We start from the raw sequence: 21,689 nt of genomic DNA, 5'->3' as shown, positions 1-21,689 counted from the left end.
AGGAAATAAGGTGACTCTACTATGGGTACCAGGGCACTGTGGGGTTGAAGGTAATGAGAGAGCGGACGAGCTTGCAAAAAGTGCATCAAGGTTAAGACCTGCTGGACCTGAGCCTTTCTGTGGGAAAGGAAAAGACCAATAAAAAGCTGCGGTCCAGCTATCGAAGTTGAACAGTAGGACAATCCACTGGACTAACACTCCTAGACTTGCTCAGGCAAAGAAATTCGTGAAGATTTCACCTACTTACACCAGAAAACTCCTGAAGCTTTCACGAGCGAAGCTTCGGGTGATGGTGGGACTGCTGACGGGGCACTGTCGGTACAAACATCATTTGTACCGTATGGGTAAGTCAGCAGACGAGATTTGCAGACTCTGTGGATCGGAAGTAGAAACGGCTGAACACTTGATATGCAAGTGTCCAGAGCTGGCTGTCCTGAGAACCATTCACATGGGCAAGCCGGTCCTGGATACCAGAGAGGTAATGGCCAAGGCCCCTAGGGAGGTTGTCAATTTTATTAACGTTGTTGACGACCTCCCTGGGTTTCTATGAATGAGTAGGGTAGTGAACAAAAGATCTGCATGGTCGCAGTTCCCGGAAGGCTTACCGAAGCAAAACGACCCCAGTTCAAATAATAATAATAATAAGACTGACTGAAAAAATGTGGTGTGGCTTATACCAGCCTGCTACATTCCCCATACTGCAATAATTCCATGTTCTCCCAAACACAACAGTCCTGCCAATACCTCTCCTACTCCTAAGAACATCATCTAATCTCTGCCCTTCCAAGCGACAGGTTTCAAAAGAACGAGCAACACGAGAAGAGAATTAGAGCAGCCGACCAGATAGAGGTCATAAAGGTAGGTGGAAATTATTGACAAGTCTAGTAGAACAAGACACAAGGGGCTGAGAAGGAAGCAAGAAGATAGCAACATTTGGCTGAGTACGTGGTAGAATATTTGGATAGAATTCAGAATTAATTCTGAAGTGTGGTTCAGTTTGATTCAATAACAACTTTATTGCACTAGTGCAATAAAGAACTTCTTTTTCCACTACATATAGTTCAATAAAGTTTTGCTTTTTGCATGAATGTAGAAAAAAGCCTTTATATTACCCTTAGACAACAAGTGAAATATCCTCCATTTTTTGATCGATCACCCTTTATACCTCATTATTATTATCATTGGGAATACTGTTTAACTAATAAAAATTTTTGAACTTTGCCAGATTCAGTCTTGGGGAATTGTTCAACGAATTTTATGTGTTTCGGTATTTTAAAATGCGCCATTTTGCCTTTGCAGAATTCTATTATTTCTTTGGAAGATACTTCGGAGTTGTCTTTCAGCCTTATGCATGCACCCACTTCTTCTCCTAGCCTTTCATGTGGCAAACCTATCACCTAAAATTGAAAGTTATTAGTTATGTTCATGAGGAGTGAAAGAGGGAAACCTACATGGACTTCTATGATATCCGGATGTTTGATCAGGACATCCTCAATTTCTTTAGGGAATATGTTTTCGCCTCCTCTAATAATCATATCTTTGAGTCTTCCTACTATTCTCCCATAGCCGTCTTCTCCAATAACGAACTGATCACTGAAATGAAAAAAAAATAATGACGATATCACATTTGTTCTTTCGACTGAAGAACTTATTATTATGATATTATTTGAACTGGGGTCGTTGTAGCTCGGTAAGCCTTCCGGGAACTGCGACCATGTATATCTTTTGTTCTCTACCCTACTCATCCATGGATACCCAAGGAGGTCGTAAATGGCGTTGATAAAACTGACAACCTCCTTAGGGACCTTGGTCGTTACCTCTCTGGTATCCAGGACCGGCTTCCCCTAATGAATGGTTCTTAGGACAGCCAGCTCTGGACACTTGCATACCATGTGTTCAGCTGTTTCTGCTTCCGATCCACAGAGCCTGCAAATCTCGTCTGCTGACTTTCATATACGGTACAAATGATGTTTGTACCGAGTACGCCCCGTCAGCAGTCCCACCATCACCCGAAGATCAGCTCGTGACAGCTTCAAGAGCTTTTTGGCGTAGGTAGGTGAAATTATTACGAATTTCTTGGCCTGAGTAAGTCCAGGAGTGTTAGTCCAGTGGGTTATCCTGTTATTCAACTCTTATTGCTGGACCGCAGCCTTATATTGGTCTTTTCCTAGCCCACAGAAAGGCTCAGGTCCAGCAGGTGTTAACCTTGATGCACTTTTTTCAAGTTCATCGGCTTTTTCATTTACTTCAACACCTCGTGCCCTGGTACTCATAGTAGAGTCACTTTATTGCCTCTGGCTAGTTACCTTATGATGTTACGGCAATCCCAGATCAACAGAGACCCCTGGCAGTACCATTCCAGGGATCTCAGCGTGGTCTGGCTGTCCGTGGTGATGTAGATATGCGCCCCCTTTAGGTTCATTTTAAGACACTCCTGAGCGCATACATAAACAGCCATTATCTCGGTCTGTAGAATCGAGGGCTCACTTCCCAGGGCTTTAGAGATCCTCAGTTTAGGTCCATATATCCAAAAACCAGTACCTCTCTCTGATTTGGATCCATCGGTGAATCATATAGATGACTTTTTGTCCAAACGATTTACGAAACTTATTTCACTAGGACAGTCAGTTATGACCGTTTCAAAGGGCGTTTCAAAATGTAAAATTGTTGGCATAACATCCGATGGTTTTGCCAAGAGGTTTGAATCTAGTTCATTCGACTAAACAACTTACCCCGTCTTCAGCCAACCATCCTTATCCAGTGTGGACTCTGTTTTCTCCTTCTCACCCCAATATTCTTTCATTATCATGTAGCCTCTGACCCACAGCTCTCCAGGTGTTCCAAATGGTACCACATTTCCATCGGTGTCCACAACCTTAACTTCAGTGTGGTCACCAAGCAAACCAACTGTAGCTGTGGATTTCTCCAAATCGTCTCCTGGATTGGATGTGAAGACCATACATGTTGTTTCGGTCAATCCATAAATGCTCTGAAATAAATAAGATTTTAAAAATTAAAGTTGAATATTATAAGACAATAAAGAGAGTATAGGAAAGTATACTGGATTATCCATGTCGTGTTCTGGATTTCAAAGTCCTATTTCAATAGTTTATGTCTAAGAGAACCGTGAACCGTGTTAGTTGAAGGTTAGCTATTTAACAACATGGATTGTTTATCTACTGGCGAACGTGTGAAAACTGTGGAAACTTACTACATAAATAATGATTCTGTAGTAAGTACATTTCCTGCATTAAGGGGAGATTATAAAGGGTGTTTTTTTTCGAGGTATATAACTTTAAGTTGGCATTACTGTTCAAGATGGCGGCCGCTTTAACAGCTGTCAAGTGATTTATTCTCAGTTTGGTTTGGTTATTCATCATGAATAGACTCACGCCTGAACAACGCTTGCAAATAGTGCAATTTTATTTCGAAAATAATGGTTCTGTGCGGAATACGTATCGCGATTTTCATAAACGTATTTTGTTTAGCGATGAAGCGCACTTCTGGTTGAATGTCTACGTTAACAAACAAAACTGCCGCATTTGGAATGAAGCTAATCCTCAAGTGTATGTCGAAACACCGTTACATCCAGAAAAACTGACTGTTTGGTGCGCTTTATGGGCTGGTGGAATCATTGGTCCGTACTTCTTCAGAAACGATGATGGCCAGAACGTTACAGTCAATGGTGATCGGTATAGAGCCATGATTACTAACTTTTTCATTCCTGAATTGAACAACCATGATGTCCAGGAGCTTTGGTTCCAACAAGACGGCGCAAATGTCACACAGCTCATGCCACAATCGATTTATTGAAAGACACGTTTGGCGACCGCCTAATTTCACGTTTCGGACCTATGAATTGGCCTCCAAGATCTTGTGATTTAACACAGCCAGACTACTTTCTGTGGGGCTTTGTAAAGTCATTGGTCTATGCGGATAAGCCACAAACCCTTGACCATTTGGAAGACAACATTCGCCGTGTTATTACCGATATACGCCCACAAATGTTGGAAAAAGTCATCGAAAATTGGACGTCCAGATTGGAATACATCCGAGCCAGCCGTAGCGGTCATATGCCAGAAATCATATTTAAAATGTAATGCCATAAGATTATCTTGCGGATAAATAAAATTCATGTCAATCGAATAATCTATCGTTGTTTTATTGTAATTTAAAGTTCTATAGCTCTAAAAAACACCCTTTAGTTGACATAATCGTCTATATGATCATTAAATTGGTAAGACAGATAAAAATTCGAAAACTAGATCTGTTACTGATGTCTTCAAGCCCATATATCATCGAGATGCACGCTCGACCGAAAATATAACTACCCTAAGTGCTGAAGAATATCCAAATTTATCTAATTCTCGGCGCGCACAACATTTGAGCCTCTCTTACGACCAGCTATGGCTTATTTTGAACCTGGATTTGCATCCACATCTTTCTAAGGTTCAGTTGACACAAGAACTGAAGCTAGCTCACAAAATGGATAACCCTTTATAATCTGACCAAACCTCACCTTAACTGACTTTAACTTCAGCACGTCCAACATGGTGGTGAATTGATGAGGTGAAACTGGAGCCCCACCAGTGATCGCTATTTCCGGTGAGATGTCTTCATTCCTCTTTCTTTGCTCGGTAATGAGATCCAAGTGCATTGTGGGGGTTCCATGGATAACAGTGCACCTTGAAAGAATGTTTTCACTATATTATACAAATATTTTCAATAGGCCAATTTAAAAGGAAAATTCTGTATATCCTCCTGGAGATAGGTACATAAAAACAAAGATATTTCACACTTAAACTAGTCTGAAAGCCATTTTGATTCATTCATTACATCTTAACAGATCGGATGGTGTTTCAACTATAAAGTATTCAATTGTGACTTCAGTTGTGAAGGATAAGGTCCATTGAAATTAGGCAACCAATTTGAACAAAGCCAACGTATTGTCCATATATTTAGACTTTATCAAGGCTACATAGAAAAACAAAATACGTATATGTGGAAGTGACAAATATTTATAAAGGAAAGTCGAAGTCAACGGTTTGTTCTGACAGTGATTGCAAGTTCATAATAGTCTTTTTAATGTGTATTTCGTTATTTCTTAGTTTTTATTACTTCAACAAAGTGTTTTTGTTAATTTTCAATATTCTCTGTACTCTAACTGATCATTTTATTCGACTAAACTTGTGAGCAAATATTCCAAACCTCGATTCTGTTACTTTTTATTGTTACATACAGGGTGTTCCAAAACTGAAGGTACAAATGAAAATGACTATACCTAAACATGGCTCGCATCCGCTTTGTTTTGTTAATGTTTTATTTTTTTCTCAAGTTTTTCCTCATAGCACCTTCTTTTCACAAAATATACACCATGAATTTGGCATAGATATTCCAATTTAAAGATGTCATCATGTGATATGCAAATTCTGAATGAAAATTTATTGGGTTTATATTTTTTCTGGGGCAGTTCTCGCTTGTTTTCTCTAGAACTTCAATTTGGTGGACCACTGGTAATTCAGATAAATGTTAAAAGAAACTTTGGTACAGTATTACACTTTTTGGTTTCTTGTAGTTTTGACGTATCTGCTACCTCAAGAAAATCTTAATTATTATGCAGATCCAGTTAATAAGCTAAATTGATTAAGTATAAGTTTTGGTACTATTTACCCAATTTGTAGCGAAGATTTATAAAGATTCGATAAACTTGTATAATCTCCATAAATGAATAGAATACAAGAAACACCCTGTATCTCGAAACAATGCTTTTGCGAGCCCAGGTAAGACTTTTTTCTTAAAATTATCTAAGGAATCTCACATTTTCCACGTTGGGAACACCCTGTATATGTCACTTCTACTTATAGGTATTTTGTTTGTTTTTCTCTGTAGCCTTCTTGTTGAAGCCTAAATATAGACGAAAAGTTGGCTTGGGCACCTGATTTCAATAATCCTAAGCCTGTAAATTGAACTGCAAGACTTCCAATGTCTTCGTTCGAAGGCATAACTACTGTATTTTAGCTTTAGGAAATCCAATAGTACTAATATCTGAAGGAATAATACATCCAGAAACCGTTTTTTTGTAGGGCATTCAGGGCAATGTAGATGTGGAAAAAATAAAAATTTATACTCACTTTTCATTACTGAGAGCTGTCAGATTGGCTGCAGGGTCGTAGGTGGTTGTAGGCAAAACTATTGTAGAGCCATAAGTTACGCAAGAATTCACACTGATATTGATGCCGAACGAATGGAAGAAGGGAACCATCATGCATATTTTATGCTGTTTTTGGTCCAGTTCCATTCTTCTCCCAATAACTATAGCGTTATTCACATGTGAAAAATGCGAAACTACAGCTGCCTTTGGTTTTCCAGTTGTGCCCTATAAAAAGTCTAAAATAAAATCAAGAAATTACCAATAAAAAATACAAACTTACGGAACTGAATAAAATCGAAAAGGGAGCATCAGGGGATATTGAGCTCTGATTTTTTTTTATACTATTGACTAGACTTGTATCTGAACAGCGGGTGATGTCATGGTAATTATAGCTTCCTCTGAAAATGAAGAATTTTGATTTGAGTAAAATAATTTTATTTGAAATTAGTTTTTTCAGTTCTCAAATTAAAAATAACTCAGGAAATGAAACTTTGTGAAAAAGTCAATTGTAAATCGCATAAAAAAAATCAAACAAGTTTTGAAATACCTGTACTTTCTTATGTAGATACAATTGAAAATATAGTCATATGTTATACCTACCACTAGAGATGAAATTTATCGGCTTAATTTCACCTCGAGTGCTATTCGGAATTATTTTTCATGCGTAGAGAAATTTTTTCCGGCAGTAAAACATGCAATACAGCATATTCAATTGCCATCGGGATCAAACATTAAGATATTCACCATGGATATTCTAGAAGAAGTACGCTGTGAAAAATGAACACTAAGGTCATTTCGTATAAAACTAATTGCTGTCAGCCTGTCATATAAACCACAAAACAGTCATCACTCTTGAAAACCAGAATTTAAACAATGAGATGTAACGAATGGAACACATTGGTTGATAATCATCTTGTTATCAACTTTTCATTATTTTGACTTTTTCCTTTCTTTTTTTACCGATGAATCAATTGGATGTTATGATTTCTCAACAAAAGATTTTTTATGGTAGCTACATTTTTAGACGTGGGATGGTTGAAGTAATAATTTAATAATCTACTGGATGATGTACCTTTCATATGCCAATTCGTCGAGATCATTCCATTATTTTTTTTTGGTTAGAGTAAAGTTCTGTTTTCTGGTTTATACAAATTTTACGACAGCAAATATTTTTTCATAAAATTACTTGTGGGTATAGTATACTACCTCAGATATCGATTTGAAAATGTAAATACACTTTAAGAACCGACCAATTTTTAATAATTTTTATTCCTGACATATCTGGTTACTTCTATGGTGAAAATTGTTTGTTCTCGATATCAAGTAAATATGTTTAAGTACTGTATTTTATATTGCTGTCGAAAGTTCTTGAACATATGAGGAAAAAATTGACTATCGCGTCTCTGAAACAATGAAAAAAATCTGACGACCCCATTAGAATCTCTACAAACTGAATTTCGTGAAGTTATCTCCAGAAACAAATGAGTTATACAGGACAAAAAAAAATTAGGTTTTCAGTTTTTCCAAAATATCTCGAGAACCATTGGAGATATTCTGGATATGTTAACACCAACACACTGATCCCTGAATAACGTAACTTTTTTCTAATTCAAGCCACCCTGTATCTCTTACGGTTTTCGATATCACTGTAGTGCCCCTCTAAATAATTCTTACCCTGTATTGTTTGCAATGTTTGTGTCAGAGTTGATATTTATACACTAATAAATGTTAAGGGTCCAAACTTGTGATGGAAACGTCCTAAATTCTAAAAAAAAATTCCAGTCCTCAAGCCATAAAAAAACATAAATAATTAATTTTCAACTAATTTTCTCGTGAAAAGTCATGTCTTTTGGGATGAAATGTAAGAAGGTGAAATTTTATCTATACTGGTCTGTGGTATAACATATGACTATATTTTAGATTGTATCTACCTAATGAAGTTCACTTCTTCAAACTTTTTTAACTTTCTTATGTATTTGGACCCCTTGAGCAGGATTTGAAAAAAAACCTAGTTCTGGGATTGCAGAAGCCGAATTTTAGGGCAACTGCTTGTCTTATGACATGTCGTTATAGGATCCTCATTAGATATAATAAACCAAAATATTTCAAAATGCTGCATTGAATATTGATGACTTTAAAACCCCAGTAACGACTAAAAGGGCAAGAATAACACATGGTTAAGTCAACGTTGGGTAATTAAAATAATCGAAAATTATCACTAGACATTCAATAATTCAACAACTCACTTGAAATTATCTTCTGAAATAGTTATCAAACTTTTCAATGATGGTACTCTACTGGAATTCAACTGACCAGCCTCACTGTTTTCAAGTTCAGGAATCAAGGTGTTGAGCATTTCGTAATAGTTCATTTTCTTGACTTTGTCCGGACATATAAGGCATTTGACACCCACTTTATTTATCGAATACTCCATTTCAGGTACTTGATAACTAGGATTCAAAGCTACCTAAAGAGGAAATTGGGAATTAGAATTATAAATATATTTTGGTATTTATTTCTTACTAGGATTAATCCGGCCCTGGCACAAGCGAACTTTACTGTAGGCCATTCGATAATACTCGGACACCAAAGTCCTACCCTGTCTCCTTTCTTCAAGCCAATCTTTAATAACCCAGCTGCAAAACGATCACATTCTTCTAAGGCTTCTGCATATGTGAATTTCTTGTTTTGGTGCAGGGATTTTATAAAGTCCCGATCTCCATAACTTTTTGCCGACTTCTCTAGAAGCTGACCTATTGTAATATATTGAAGGGGTTCCGGCCCCACTTGATGAAGGTAGCTGTAGCATCTTGCGCTGCAAATGAAAAAAAAATTCAATTTTATATATTTTTTGGGAATAACAAATGTATTAGACTATTTATTTATTGGTTCAAATATTTTTTCTTGACATACATTGAAAAAAAGACTCAACTGAGTTCAATTCCTAAATTTCTAGCAGTCATGGGCTCAGTCAGGGTTCAGTTTAAGGCGAAACAAAATTTCATACTTCTATACAGGGGTATTCACCAGGATGGCATATTATCATAATTTAATTGTGAAAATTTGCATGTTGGGGTTTGAGACAATGATCTTTCTCACCGAAATATTTTCAGATCTCTACAACTTCCGGTTATGCCGGAAACAGACTACCATTTCCTTATTTCAAGTAACCATACCTAGTATATTTTTGCATCATTGGATAGCTTTTTTGATGACAATTTCGGCAATGTGCCATACCTTAGGTATAAACTCAACGGTTCATGAGTTAATGGGATTCTTATAAAAAAATTGTGACGATGAGGACTCACATTTTTTCGAGTATTTCGGCAGAAAAAGCTTCCTTCGAAAACATTTGTTATTTTTCGATTTTGCAAATACGTAGTATTATGAGACTGTTTGCGGTTTAGATCAAAAATGTACAGGGTGTTTATAAAAAGATCATGAACTTGGCAACTCATTTTCATCAAAGCTCAAGATTTTCAAATCAGAACCTATATTTTTTATTATTTCAGTCGATTCTACATACAAAAATAGTGGGGTTACTTAAGCAAACTCTATACCTAAAATAACTTCAAGAGTTATTGAGTAAGAACTTTAAACCGCAATTCCTCACTGTGTGGAGTAGTCTGTAGACTGTGACTTCCGGAAAACACAGAAAGCAACTGAAATTCGATGTTTGGATAACTAAATTTTGCATTTAAAGTTCATCCTCGATAACTCTTGCAGTCTTCATTTTAGGTATAGGGTTTGCTCAAGTAACCCCCACTATTTTTGTACGTAGAATCGATTGAAATAATAAAAATATAGGTTCTAATTTGAAAATCTTGAGATTTGGTGAATTTGAGTTTTCCAAGTTCATGATCTTATAAACACCCTGTACATTTTTGATCCAAACCGCAAACAGTCTTATGATATTAGGTACGTATTGGCACAATCGAAGAAGAAAAAAAATTTTCCGAAAAAAGCTTTTTTCCAAATGTCCTTACTTCTGAGATTCAATCATTTATTTCTTATAACTATAAAGATTCTATTGCAGATATTTCTATGGAATTTGATACAATTTTTCAGTCCATCAAGATACATTTTCTGATGTACAAACAATTTCATTATTTTTCCTTTTCATTTTTTTAAACGAAAACTATTCACCCGAGAAAGTAAAATCAATGAATTAATTTCGTTCATAAATGAACGAGAATTTCAAAAATAACATTTACTGCGGGAAAAAGCAGTGTCGTCAATGAAAATCCCATACAGACACCACTGATAAAAATAATAAAATTGTATGTATCTTGATGCCATGAAAACGTGTACCAATCTTATAGAAATATCTGCAATAGCATTATTGCGTCTTTGAAAAAAAAGATTTTTTTCTGGAAACTTTCCACCCTGTATCTCAGAAGTTAGCATGTTTAGGTTCATATGGAATTTTTTCTTAAAATTAAGGAACTAAGGAAGAAATTAAGGAATTTTGGAAAAATAATTTTCATTCCAGTTTTATTGGATTTTATATGAACTAGAAAAAAAATCGACAATTTGAAAGAAAGGTATTTTTTTGATTCTTCAATGTTTGTTAGAAACTAGAAACAGTCATAAATATAATAACTAGCTTGCATAACTCATAAGTGTTTAGAATCACTCGGGTAGCTACTATAATATGCGAGGACTATAAATTGCTAAAAATAATTCGTGCTTATCGATATGGTATTGAATTCATTATGATTAAGACACATAAGTTAAAATTTCTTATATGTATAATATAAATTATTTTATTCGCAGTGAAATATTTTGTAAATTTCCGTGAAAAATATTGAAAACTAAGAATTTTCAAAATCAGGGTCAATTCAATTTATCCTATTTCTCATTAATAAAACAAAAATGATTCTGAGAGATGAATCGAAGAGAGCTAATAAAAGGCTCACCTTGTTCCAAGAACTCTGACTATTTTGGGTCCAAACATCGTGGTTATTGCTTTGCAGATCTCTCGAAAATCAAGGTTATACTAATTCACTTTCGTATTGAGTTCTCAGGAAACTTCGATGAAATTGATACTACACTCATCATCTATTTTATCACTGATGTGGTGGCGAATGACGTTGTTTTCTTTCAATAATAATCATTACTGACGGTTTTAATGAATACTCTTAAATTATATATCAACACGGAGGAGGATTTGAACTCAAACAATAATTTGGATTGGTAAACACGAGGGGTCTAATAACTAATTATATTTTCGGAGGATTTATGGAATTTTCATCCGATTTATGAATCAATTCATTGATATATGATAAGTGAAGAAGATAAATTGTTCCGGTCTTTATTCCTGATAACATCTGATAAAGGAGGTACTCACTTTCTGGTTCAATTTGTTTTTATTATGTGATCATGCTTTTTTTCGCCACGACGATTGAATTTTCATTTGACCTTCAGATTGTTATATTTGCATTTGCGAATCTCGTAACATACTGGATATACATACTTGCCAGATGTCTGAGTGGGATTAATCTAATAGTAGATATCTACGTTCTGTCATAGAAAAGTTTATTCGTTCTTCTTAGTTTGTTTATGCTTATTTCAAATCAAGAATATGGAATAATTTTTTTTGTGTCATATTGGAAATATTAATAACATCTTTGGTACCCACAAAAAAGGTTCGAGAGTTATTTTTGGACTCTAAAATTTTGTAGCAGTTTATTCAGAGAGAATAACATTCTCACTGTCTATACAGTATACATCCAAGAATTCCTGATATGTAAAATTTAGTTATATAAACATCGAATTTTAGTTTCTCTCTTTTTTTTTCCGGAAATCATAGACTACTTCACACAGTTAGGAATTGCGATTTTCCTCATTTAAAGTTCATCCTCGATATCTCTTTAAGTATTCATTTCAGGTATAGGGTTTGCTTAAGTAACCCCTCTATTTTTATACGTAGAATCGACTGAGATAATAAAAAAATATAGACTCTAATTTGATCCGAACTGCAAACAGTCTCATTATGCTACATATTTGCAGAATCGAAAATGAAAAAGATATTTTCGAAAAAAAAATGTCTGCAGAAATATTCAAAAGAAGGTGAGTTCATGTCGCCACCATTTTTCATTTTTTTTATAAAAATCCCATGAACTCATGAACCGTTGAGTTTTTATTCAAGGTATGGGATATTGCTGAAATTGACATCAAAAAAAGCTATCTACTGATGCAATAATATAACAGGTGTTTTTTTTCGAGGTATATAACTTTAAGTTGGCATTACTGTTCAAGATGGCGACCGATTTAACAGCTGTCAAGTGATTTCTTCTCAGTTTGGTTTGGCAATTCATCGTGAATAGACTCACGACTGAACAACGCTTGCAAATAGTGCAATTTTATTTCGAAAATAATACGGAATACGTATCGCGCACTACGTCCATTTTATTTTGTTTAGCGATGAAGCGCACTTCTGTTTGAATGGCTACGTCAACAAACAAAACTGTCGCATTTGGAGTGAAGCTAATCCTCAAGTGTATGTTGAAACACCGTTACATCTAGAAAAACTGACTGTTTGGTGCGCTTTATGGGCTGGTGGAATCATTGGTCCGTACTTCTTCAGAAACGATGATGGCCAGAACGTTACAGTCAATGGTGATCGGTAAAGAGCCATGATTACTAACTTTTTCATTCCTGAATTGAACAACCTTGATGTCCAGGAACTGTGGTTCCAACAAGACGGCGCAACATGTCACACAGCTCGTGCCACAATCGATTTATTGAAAGACACGTATGGTCACCGCCTAATTTCACGTTTTGGACCTGTGAATTGGCCTCCAAAATCTTGTGATTCAACACCGCTAGACTACTTTCTGTGGGGCTATGTAAAGTCATTGGTCTATGCGGATAAGCCACAAACCCTTTACCATTTGGAAGACAACATTGGCCGTGTTATTGCCGATATACGGCCACAAATGTTGAAAAAAGTCATCGAAAATTGGACGTCCAGATTGGACTACATCCGAGCCAGCCGTGGCGGTCATATGCCAGAAATCATATTTAAAATGTAATGCCACAAGATTATCTTGCGGATAAATAAAATTCATGTCAATCGAATAATCCATCGTTGTTTTATTGTAATTTAAAGTTCTATAGCTCTAAAAAAAATAACCCTTCACTTAATAGCTATTTGAAATAAGGAAGTAGTAGTATGTTTCCGGTATAACCGGAAATTGTAGAGGTCAGGAAATATTTCGGGTAGAAAGATCATTGTCTCAAACTCCAATATCCAGATTTTCAGCACAAAATTATGATTAGTTTTTCATAAACTTCTAATAGGTCATCGCGATGAATCACCCTGTATATCCTAAGCATCATTCCATAATAACTGAGAAAAGTTTCTACTATTGTAGTCTGAAAATGTGTACTTCGAAAGTAAAACAATTATAAAGAAAAATTAAATAGCAATAAACGAAACGATAATAACTTTACACCAGTATGAATTTTATAAATAATTTAAAATTTTGCTTTTTTGACACTATTCTTCTTTTTGTAATTGAAAGAACTAGAAATGAAGATGCTTTTTATTCTACTCTATTCTATAACTTTCAACTTGATTACAAGCTCAGGAATCTCCAGGATGATTTCAGGTAAAGGTAACAAATATCTATCAATATTTATTTTTGTTCCATCTAATTGCTTTCAATACTTTGTAAAGCTTCATCAACGTTATAAATATTAGTTTAAAACGTTGAAGCAACTTTTTACCGCTTAAAGACAAAAGAGCGCTTAAAAAGAACTATGATGAAGTATAATATATGTCCCTATTTTTGCAAATTGATTATATGTTAAAGCCAAACCACCAAACACGTAATATATGTAGTAATGATGAATTTTGAATTCATTTTAATGCGTAAGAACAATATTAGGAGAATCCAAATAGTCCAAATGAAATGCTAAATCAGACTTGCCGATACTTATCATATTAGTTAATGAGTTTTATAATCTAATAGGAATATCACCCACAGTTGCCTAACTCGACCTAAACAACATTTGAATAGATATATTATTATCTATTTGTAAATAACCAATAAATTATTTAAGTATTTCAAATCATGGACGTAGGTAAAGAATTATTGTAGAAGTATAAGGAACCGAATGAAAAATTGGGATCTTACATCAAGGATCTGCAACAATTTATTAAATATGTTGTTTTCAAATGTAATAAGCCGAAATTGACATGAATGTTAACATCTGGGTTGAAATGGCCACATTTTTTTTGAACTATCTACATTAAGAACCGCTTTATTATAAAAAAATTCCAATGAAGCACTGATGGCTTTTCGTCAGGAGCATTTGAGCGCTATTGGTCCATAGAAGACTTCAGATCTGTATACCCTTGTGATATGTCATGAATTATTTTATAATCATAATGTTATTCTTCTAGTTTAGGGAGAAATGAAACACTAAAATTTTAAGCATTGGAATAGCAAACCGTTGCATGGAGTATTTATTATTAATTTCATTTCGAGAAATGGAATTATTTTCAATAACTGATAATAAACAACACATATAATAATTTCTAATTCTGGTTTTAATTATTTTTGATACCAATAATTCTAATTTAGGTACTCAAAATTTCCAAAGATAAATTTCAAGAGTTAAATTGAATTCGGCAATAAAACGACTGATAATTTAAAATTACACCACATATCTAAATAAATATAAACAAGTCCTATAGGCAATTCACGTTATCGAACAGATAACGTATCAATAAGATCAAACTAAATAGTTCGAGAGCGTCAACAAAATTGAAGCATCTAATGATAATGTGCAATTAAGTTATAATTATGATTCTTCTGGATTTTTCATGTGAAATTTATCTGAACATCCTGGAAATAAATCATTGGTTTTGGTATGAAAGTGATAGGTATTCCATATGAATAAATCAGTGCTCAACATATAAGACCTGGCCAAATTGTTCAACAGAATTGTAAAATTCCAATATATTTAGCATTGATCTAGTTGGATTTTCACTCAATGTTTCGATTACTTTACTACTATGGTAAGCATATTCAGCAGTTAATAGAATGCAGGATATAAGAACTTTGAATAGCTTACCGAAGTAGTAACAGATATTCCAAAAGAATATCAATAAAAATTTCCAACGCTGTTGAATTGTGGATTTTAATAGGAAATAGCAATTTCAAGCTGATGAAATCGTTAAAACCATATAAAATCCAAAAAGAAGAGTTTCGTTCAAATATTGCTGTTCGAAATTCAAGAAGAAAAAAAAACCCTCAATTTTCAGTGATAAACAAATGAGTTGAAACTTCGCATGTTGATGTATAGAATTTTCCAATAAGATGTTTCATTTTTAATAGTCCACTATATTTAACAAGTAAAATTGCGTCATTAATAAAAATGGAACGATACACGCTTCAACAACGCATTGGAACTGTTAAACCCAGATTTGTCGATTCCTCATTTAGAATAAGGCATTCCACATTTGACATTACACCGTATTTTGCATGAGACTTGTGTCTTAGGCTTTTAAAGTTCAGATAATACAAGAACTCAAGCCGGTCGATCACCAGCAACGTCGTATCTTCGCTGATTGGGCCCTTGAAATGCATCAAATCGAAAAGTCATCTTCAGGTATGAAGCAAATTTTCTCGCAGACTACGTCAATAAACAGTTTCGTCGCATTATGTGCTAGTAAAATCTAAGAATGATATTTGAAAAGCCTCTCCATACCCAACTTGTCACTGTTTGTGCGGTTTTTGGGTTAGTGGTGTGATTGGTTTTCACTAATTTGAAAGGCTAGTGCAATTGTTACGGTTAATGGATTGCGCTACCGAGCTATAATTAATGATTTTTTATGGCCGGAATTGGGAGATATTGATGTGGATAATGTTTATTTTCAACAAGACCGCCACATAAGCAACGAAACAATCACAATTTTGCACGAAAAATTTCATAGCTTGTTATTTCTAGAAGTGACAATTGGTCACCGAGATCTTGTGATTTAGCAGCTTCAGATTTTTTTGTGGAACACGTGAAAGATAAGGACTATGTCAATGCTCTTCAATCGATTTAAAACCTTGAAGATGGAATTCGTACAGTTATCTCAAATGTGCCGAGAGTGGTTTCAACGCTTCAAGAACGGTGATTTTGTCGTTGATGATCAACATGGCGGTGAAAAAGAGAAGGTTTCGAAAAGGCAGAATTGGAGGCATTGCTAGATCAAGACTCGTGTCAAACGCAACAAGAATTGGCATGATCATTGGGAGTAACGCAAAAAGCCATTTCAAAACGCCAGAATTTCATGAGACTGATTCAGAAAAAAGGAAATTGGGTGCTGTACGAGTTGAAGCCGAGAATTCTCGAACAGCGTTTGTTTACTGTGAACAGCTGAAAGACGGAAGGGATTTCTGCATCGCATTGTGACTGGAGACGAAAAAAGGGTTCATTACGATAAACCCAAGCGAAGAAAATGAATGGGTATATCCCAGCCATGCTCCACGTCGACGGCCAAACAGAATATTCATGGTTCCAAGGTCATGCTCAGTATTTGGTGGGACCAGCTGGGCGTTGTGTATTATGAGTTGTCGTTATCCAACGCAAATACTGCGTTTGAGCCGTGCATTGAGAGACAAACGGCTGCAATACAACGAGAGACATGATGAAATGATTTTACAGCATTAAAATGCTCGACCCCATGTTGCGAAAGTGGTCAAGACATACTTGGAAACGTTGAAATGGGAAGTTCTACCCCACACGCCGTATTCTCCAGACGTTGCTCCATTGGACTCACTTGTTTCGATGTATTTCTTATGAAGAAGTAAAAAATTTGGATCGATTCGTGGATCGCTTCAAGAGATGACCAATTTTTTCAACGCGGGATTCGTACGCTGCCTGAAAGATGGAAGAAAGTAGTGGCCAGCAATGGAAAAACTTCGAGTCATAAATGTATCACAAGTTTTTTACAATAAAGCCTCGAATTTCGGAAAAAAATGGTGGAAGCAAGCATGAATGTAAGATAACCACGCATGCAAAATTTTAAGACGATCATACCTTTCATCTGAATAAACTAACTTACGACAAATAAGTCATCAATGACAATTCGGTACCAATTTTTCTAGAAGTTTTGTTTATGATGCTGCAACGACCCAAGTTCAAAATTTCCCAATACGACTCTGGCCTTCGAATCTACGGCCAACTCAGATCTGATCGAAATTCCGATTTTCCTGGCCAATAGCGTCTTCGAATTTCCTTCTGCGTGTCCGGTAAGGGCACGCTATTTCCCTTGATACATCCGGCCTGTTGTACTGGACGTCGGGATTTATACCAGTTCACTATGACCACCTACTTTCACTAGAAATATAGATCTAATCGAGAACGAAGTTGCCGCATACTCTACTTTGTAACGAAGGAGGCGTTCGAAAACGAGAATGCTTAAGACGGTTTCTCACGAAGGTATTTTCAATGCGGAAGTTTCAGCTTTAAATTAAGTTGGATGGGTTTGTTCCTAAATTAGGAGATAATGAGCCTTCAGGATTTTTCGTTGTTGGTTATTGAGGTTTTCATCAGGTGAATACTCGATCAACAGGATAGAGAATATTGCATCGAGGATGGGTCGAACTTTCATTAAGCTTTTTTTTGAGTTTCTTGAATTTTTCATCGATGAAAGTCTTCAATTGAAGTTTTTATGTTCATTTCATTTTGATCAATTGTTTAAGTAATATTAATTCATTGTAACAGGTGTATTTATTCGAGGTATATAACTTTGAGTTGGCATTACTGTTCAAGATGGCAACCGATTTAACAGCTGTCAAGTGATTTATTCTCAGTTTGGTTTGGCAATTTATCATGATTAGACTCACCCCTGAACAACGCTTGCAAATAGTGCAATTTTATTTCGAAAATAATGCTTCTGTGCGGAATACGTATCGCGCACAACGTCCACTTTATTTTTTTTAGCGATGAAGCGCGCTTCTGGTTGAATGGCTACGTCAACAAACAAAACTGGAGTATTAGGAGTGAAGCTAATCCTCAACTGTATGTCGAAACACCTTTACATCCAGAAAAACTGATTGTTTGGTGCGCTTTATGGGCTGGTGGAATCATTGGTTCGTACTTCTTCAAAAACGATGATGGCCAGAACATGACAGTCAATGGTGATCGGTATAGAGTCATGATTACTAACTCTTTCATTCCTGAATTGAACAACCATGATGTCCAGGAGCTGTGGTTTCAACAAGACGGCGCAACATGTCACACAGCTCGTGCCACAATCGATTTATCGAAAGACACGTTTGGTGACCGCATAATTTCACGTTTTGGACCTTTGAATTGGCCTCCAAGATCTTGTGATTTAACACCGCTAGACTACTTTCTGTGGGGCTATGTAAAGTCATTGGTCTATGCGGATAAGCCACAAACCCTTGACCACTTGGAAGACAACATTCGCCATGTTATTGCCGATATACGTTCACAAATGTTGGAAAAAGTCATCGGAAATTGGACGTCCAGATTGGACTACATCCGAGCCAGCCGTGGCGGTCATATGCCAGAAATCATATTTAAAATGTAATGCCATAAGATTATCTTGCGGATAAATACAATTCATGTCAATGGAATAATCCATCGTTGTTTTATTGCAATTTGAAGTTCTATAGCTCTAAAAAAAACTCCCTTTAATATATGTTAAAATATTTTATAGAAGCAGCCAGACATGTCAAGATGAAAAAACAATTTTTTTTCTATTATTATAAATTTATATAGGTTTTCAAATGGATTTACTTTTTCAATTAGATTTGTGAGGTAGCACGATATGTGTACTTGATGAATAAATGCTTGACTTGAGATTGAAAAACTACTGCTTGACTTGAAATCAAGTCAAGCTCAAGCCAAGTTGCTCGAAAATCAAGCCAAGCCGTGAATCCCTATATTTAGTGTGGTAAGTCATGTCAATCCATTATTGGTTCACCTGAAGAAGCTTCTTTGTAACGACAATATTGTAAAGCGAAATAATTGTAATTTATAGAATGAAAAAAATTTGTAACAGAATAAATGTCATTTAATTTAGATCGAGACGAAGTTAAGGAAGTCATCAATGGAAATAATAAAGAGCAGTGGTCCCAAAATACTCCCCTGTGGCACACCTAAATTGATGAGACTCTCCGAAGACAGGTACTCATGGTTTCCAAAGACTCTTTGTTTTCTGCTTTAACGTTAGTTCTAAATCAGTTTAAGTTACTTGTCCCATATGCTTGTTATTCAAAAGTTTATGAATGACATTATTTCAAATGCTTTGGTCGTATCCAACACGGTAGCTATGGAGCTATAGAGAGCGGAGATCCCTCGCTCAAAAACTCCATATCATCGTCCCCATTGAGAGAAAATCAACAAGTCGCTTTCAACACATTGTTCTGAAAAGTTAAGAAAATCTGTTGCGTGACCTCCGTTCAACGTGTCGCCAGGTTCACCTATATAGCGTTGATTCGAAACTTTCCGCAGAAGGGAGACGTGCTGCAGACCACCCCACGTTCTCTTTCCTCTGGGAAACCACCACCAAGATTGTTTACTTACCGCAAGTTCTTCGCCGCTTCAGTGTGTTCGGTTGTTGCCTCTGCTGCTGATGGTGAACATGCGAAATTTGTGAGGGGTGTTTTTGTGGCTGTTTTTTTTACGAAGCTGGGATTTGTTGGAAAATAACTTGTATGAGGTAGTTGTGATTTTTTAGGGTTGAAAAAATGAGTCAACAAAGTGGCGGTGGTGGTGGAAAGAAAGGTGGTAAAGGTACTCCGATGAAGAAGAATGAGGAGAAGGATAAGGATCCTGCCAAAAGTAATTTTATTCAGGTTTATTGTTTATGTTGTTTTTTATCTTATAGGCTCAACATTTTATGTGAGTGTTGATTAAGGTTTTGTTAATTCTGGGATCATGAAAACTACACCTTTTCAAATTTGAATTGAGACTGCAACAAAATTAAATTGGGAATAATCAGATTCAAATTGGGAATAATAAATTTCAAATTGAGACGACATTTTTTCCCATTCAATTTAATATTTTCTATAACATTCGAGCATCTTTGTATGTCAAAAGGGAGTACTGAACGAATCTATACCAAAGTTCAACTCGAAAACATGCTCTAATATAAAAATTTAAGATCCAGAATATTTTCAAAATTACATTATTGAATGTTGTTTACAGATACAAAAAAAATGAAGAATTCACACCGAAATGATTGTTCTCCCAATTTGAATTTGATTTTTCCAAATTTGAATTTAATTATTCCCAATTTGAATTTGAAAAGGTATAGTTTCGATAATTCGATATTACCTTATATGAAATAATTCGGAATTATTTGAAAATACAATTCCGCTTGTAGTTCCATTCATATTCTCATTTATGTGTATTTATTTACCAGTTTTTTTTTATATACAGGATGTTTCAATATTCTCGCGACGCTTACAGTTTAACGCTGAATTTTTGGAATTTTTTTCGGTACAGTATCTTTAGGCTTCATAAAAAAACATTCTCGAATTGTTGGAAATACACAGGGTGTACCGAGAGAGTGTAAATCGAACATATGTTTTTCTTATGAAACATTCATTGAATTGCATTGAGTTCAAGTTTCATATCCTTAAAACTTACCGTTGTTAAGATATTTCGTTTTTTTATTTTTTTTATTGACAACTCTGCTGGATGTTCAAAATGAGATGATTCATTGATGACCTCGTTGATTACTTATTCACACGTTAATATCGGTCTTATTTCAAATGGCACACCTTATATTTCATTTTCTCATTCGGTAAAGCATTTTCAGGTATAATAAAATTTGACACCTAATAAAAAATAAAATACAGGGTATGCCATTTGCAATGAGCCCGATATTTATGTTTGAATGAGTCATCATTGTCTCATTTTGAAAACCAATAGAGTTCTCAATGATTATCAAAAAGTCAGTACTAAACTCTATTCTTCTAGGGTTCACATTCAAAATCTCAATCAAATAAATCCACCCATTTCGAAGTCTTAAGATTCTTCCAAAAACCCTTCAATTTATGAAATATCTAAATATCTCAGAAACGATGAGGGCATATGAATTTTTGGTCGAACTTGGATTCATTCCATGCAATCTGAAAATTCATAGAAAAACAGGATATTTCATAAGAAAAAACATGTTTGGCCCTTTAAACTTTTTTGGTACACCCTATGAATTTATAAAGAAAATTCGACAATTTCAGTGTTCATCCGCGTTGCGTATATATTTGGTACATCACGAATTATATTGTTAATGCGTCATGTTGAATTATGAGTATGTTCTTCTTTTAAACGGTAATGACTATATTTGAAAGACAAGATCCTGTAACTGCAATTTTCAAACTAGGCTTTAGGACTCAATGAGACAATGATAATTTCGAAATAAAGGGTGTTTTTTTAGAGCTATAGAACTTTGAAGGGCAATAAAACAACGATGGATTATTCGATTGACATGAATTTTATTTATCCGCAAGATAATCTTGTGGCATCACATTTTTAATATGATTTCTGGCATATGACC

At 35.2% G+C, this 21,689-nt stretch overlaps 1 protein-coding gene across 2 annotated transcripts; it reads right to left on the bottom strand.

The window, feature by feature from the left end:
- Positions 1-1,065: 1,065 nt before the first annotated feature.
- On the bottom strand, positions 1,066-11,615 carry LOC123679713 (medium-chain acyl-CoA ligase ACSF2, mitochondrial). 2 transcript variants are annotated; one of them, XM_045617133.1, is made up of 10 exons: positions 11,502-11,518; positions 11,071-11,251; positions 8,675-8,966; positions 8,398-8,618; positions 6,432-6,549; positions 6,132-6,376; positions 4,520-4,685; positions 2,733-2,989; positions 1,452-1,593; positions 1,066-1,397 (listed from the first exon to the last, which is right to left on the bottom strand). In XM_045617133.1, the coding sequence occupies exons 2-10, from the start codon at positions 11,106-11,108 to the stop codon at positions 1,179-1,181; spliced, it is 1,698 nt and encodes a 565-aa protein (XP_045473089.1). In that variant the 5' UTR covers positions 11,109-11,251; positions 11,502-11,518; the 3' UTR covers positions 1,066-1,178. The 2 variants fall into 2 exon arrangements, with proteins under 2 accessions (XP_045473089.1, XP_045473088.1); XM_045617132.1 differs by having other exon boundaries at positions 11,071-11,615.
- Positions 11,616-21,689: the final 10,074 nt, after the last annotated feature.

This window comes from Harmonia axyridis, chromosome 5, assembly GCF_914767665.1.
Source record: "Harmonia axyridis chromosome 5, icHarAxyr1.1, whole genome shotgun sequence".
NCBI lineage: Eukaryota > Metazoa > Arthropoda > Insecta > Coleoptera > Coccinellidae > Harmonia > Harmonia axyridis.
Note: the sequence above shows the minus strand (reverse complement) of the source record. Positions and strands in the feature narration are given on the sequence as shown.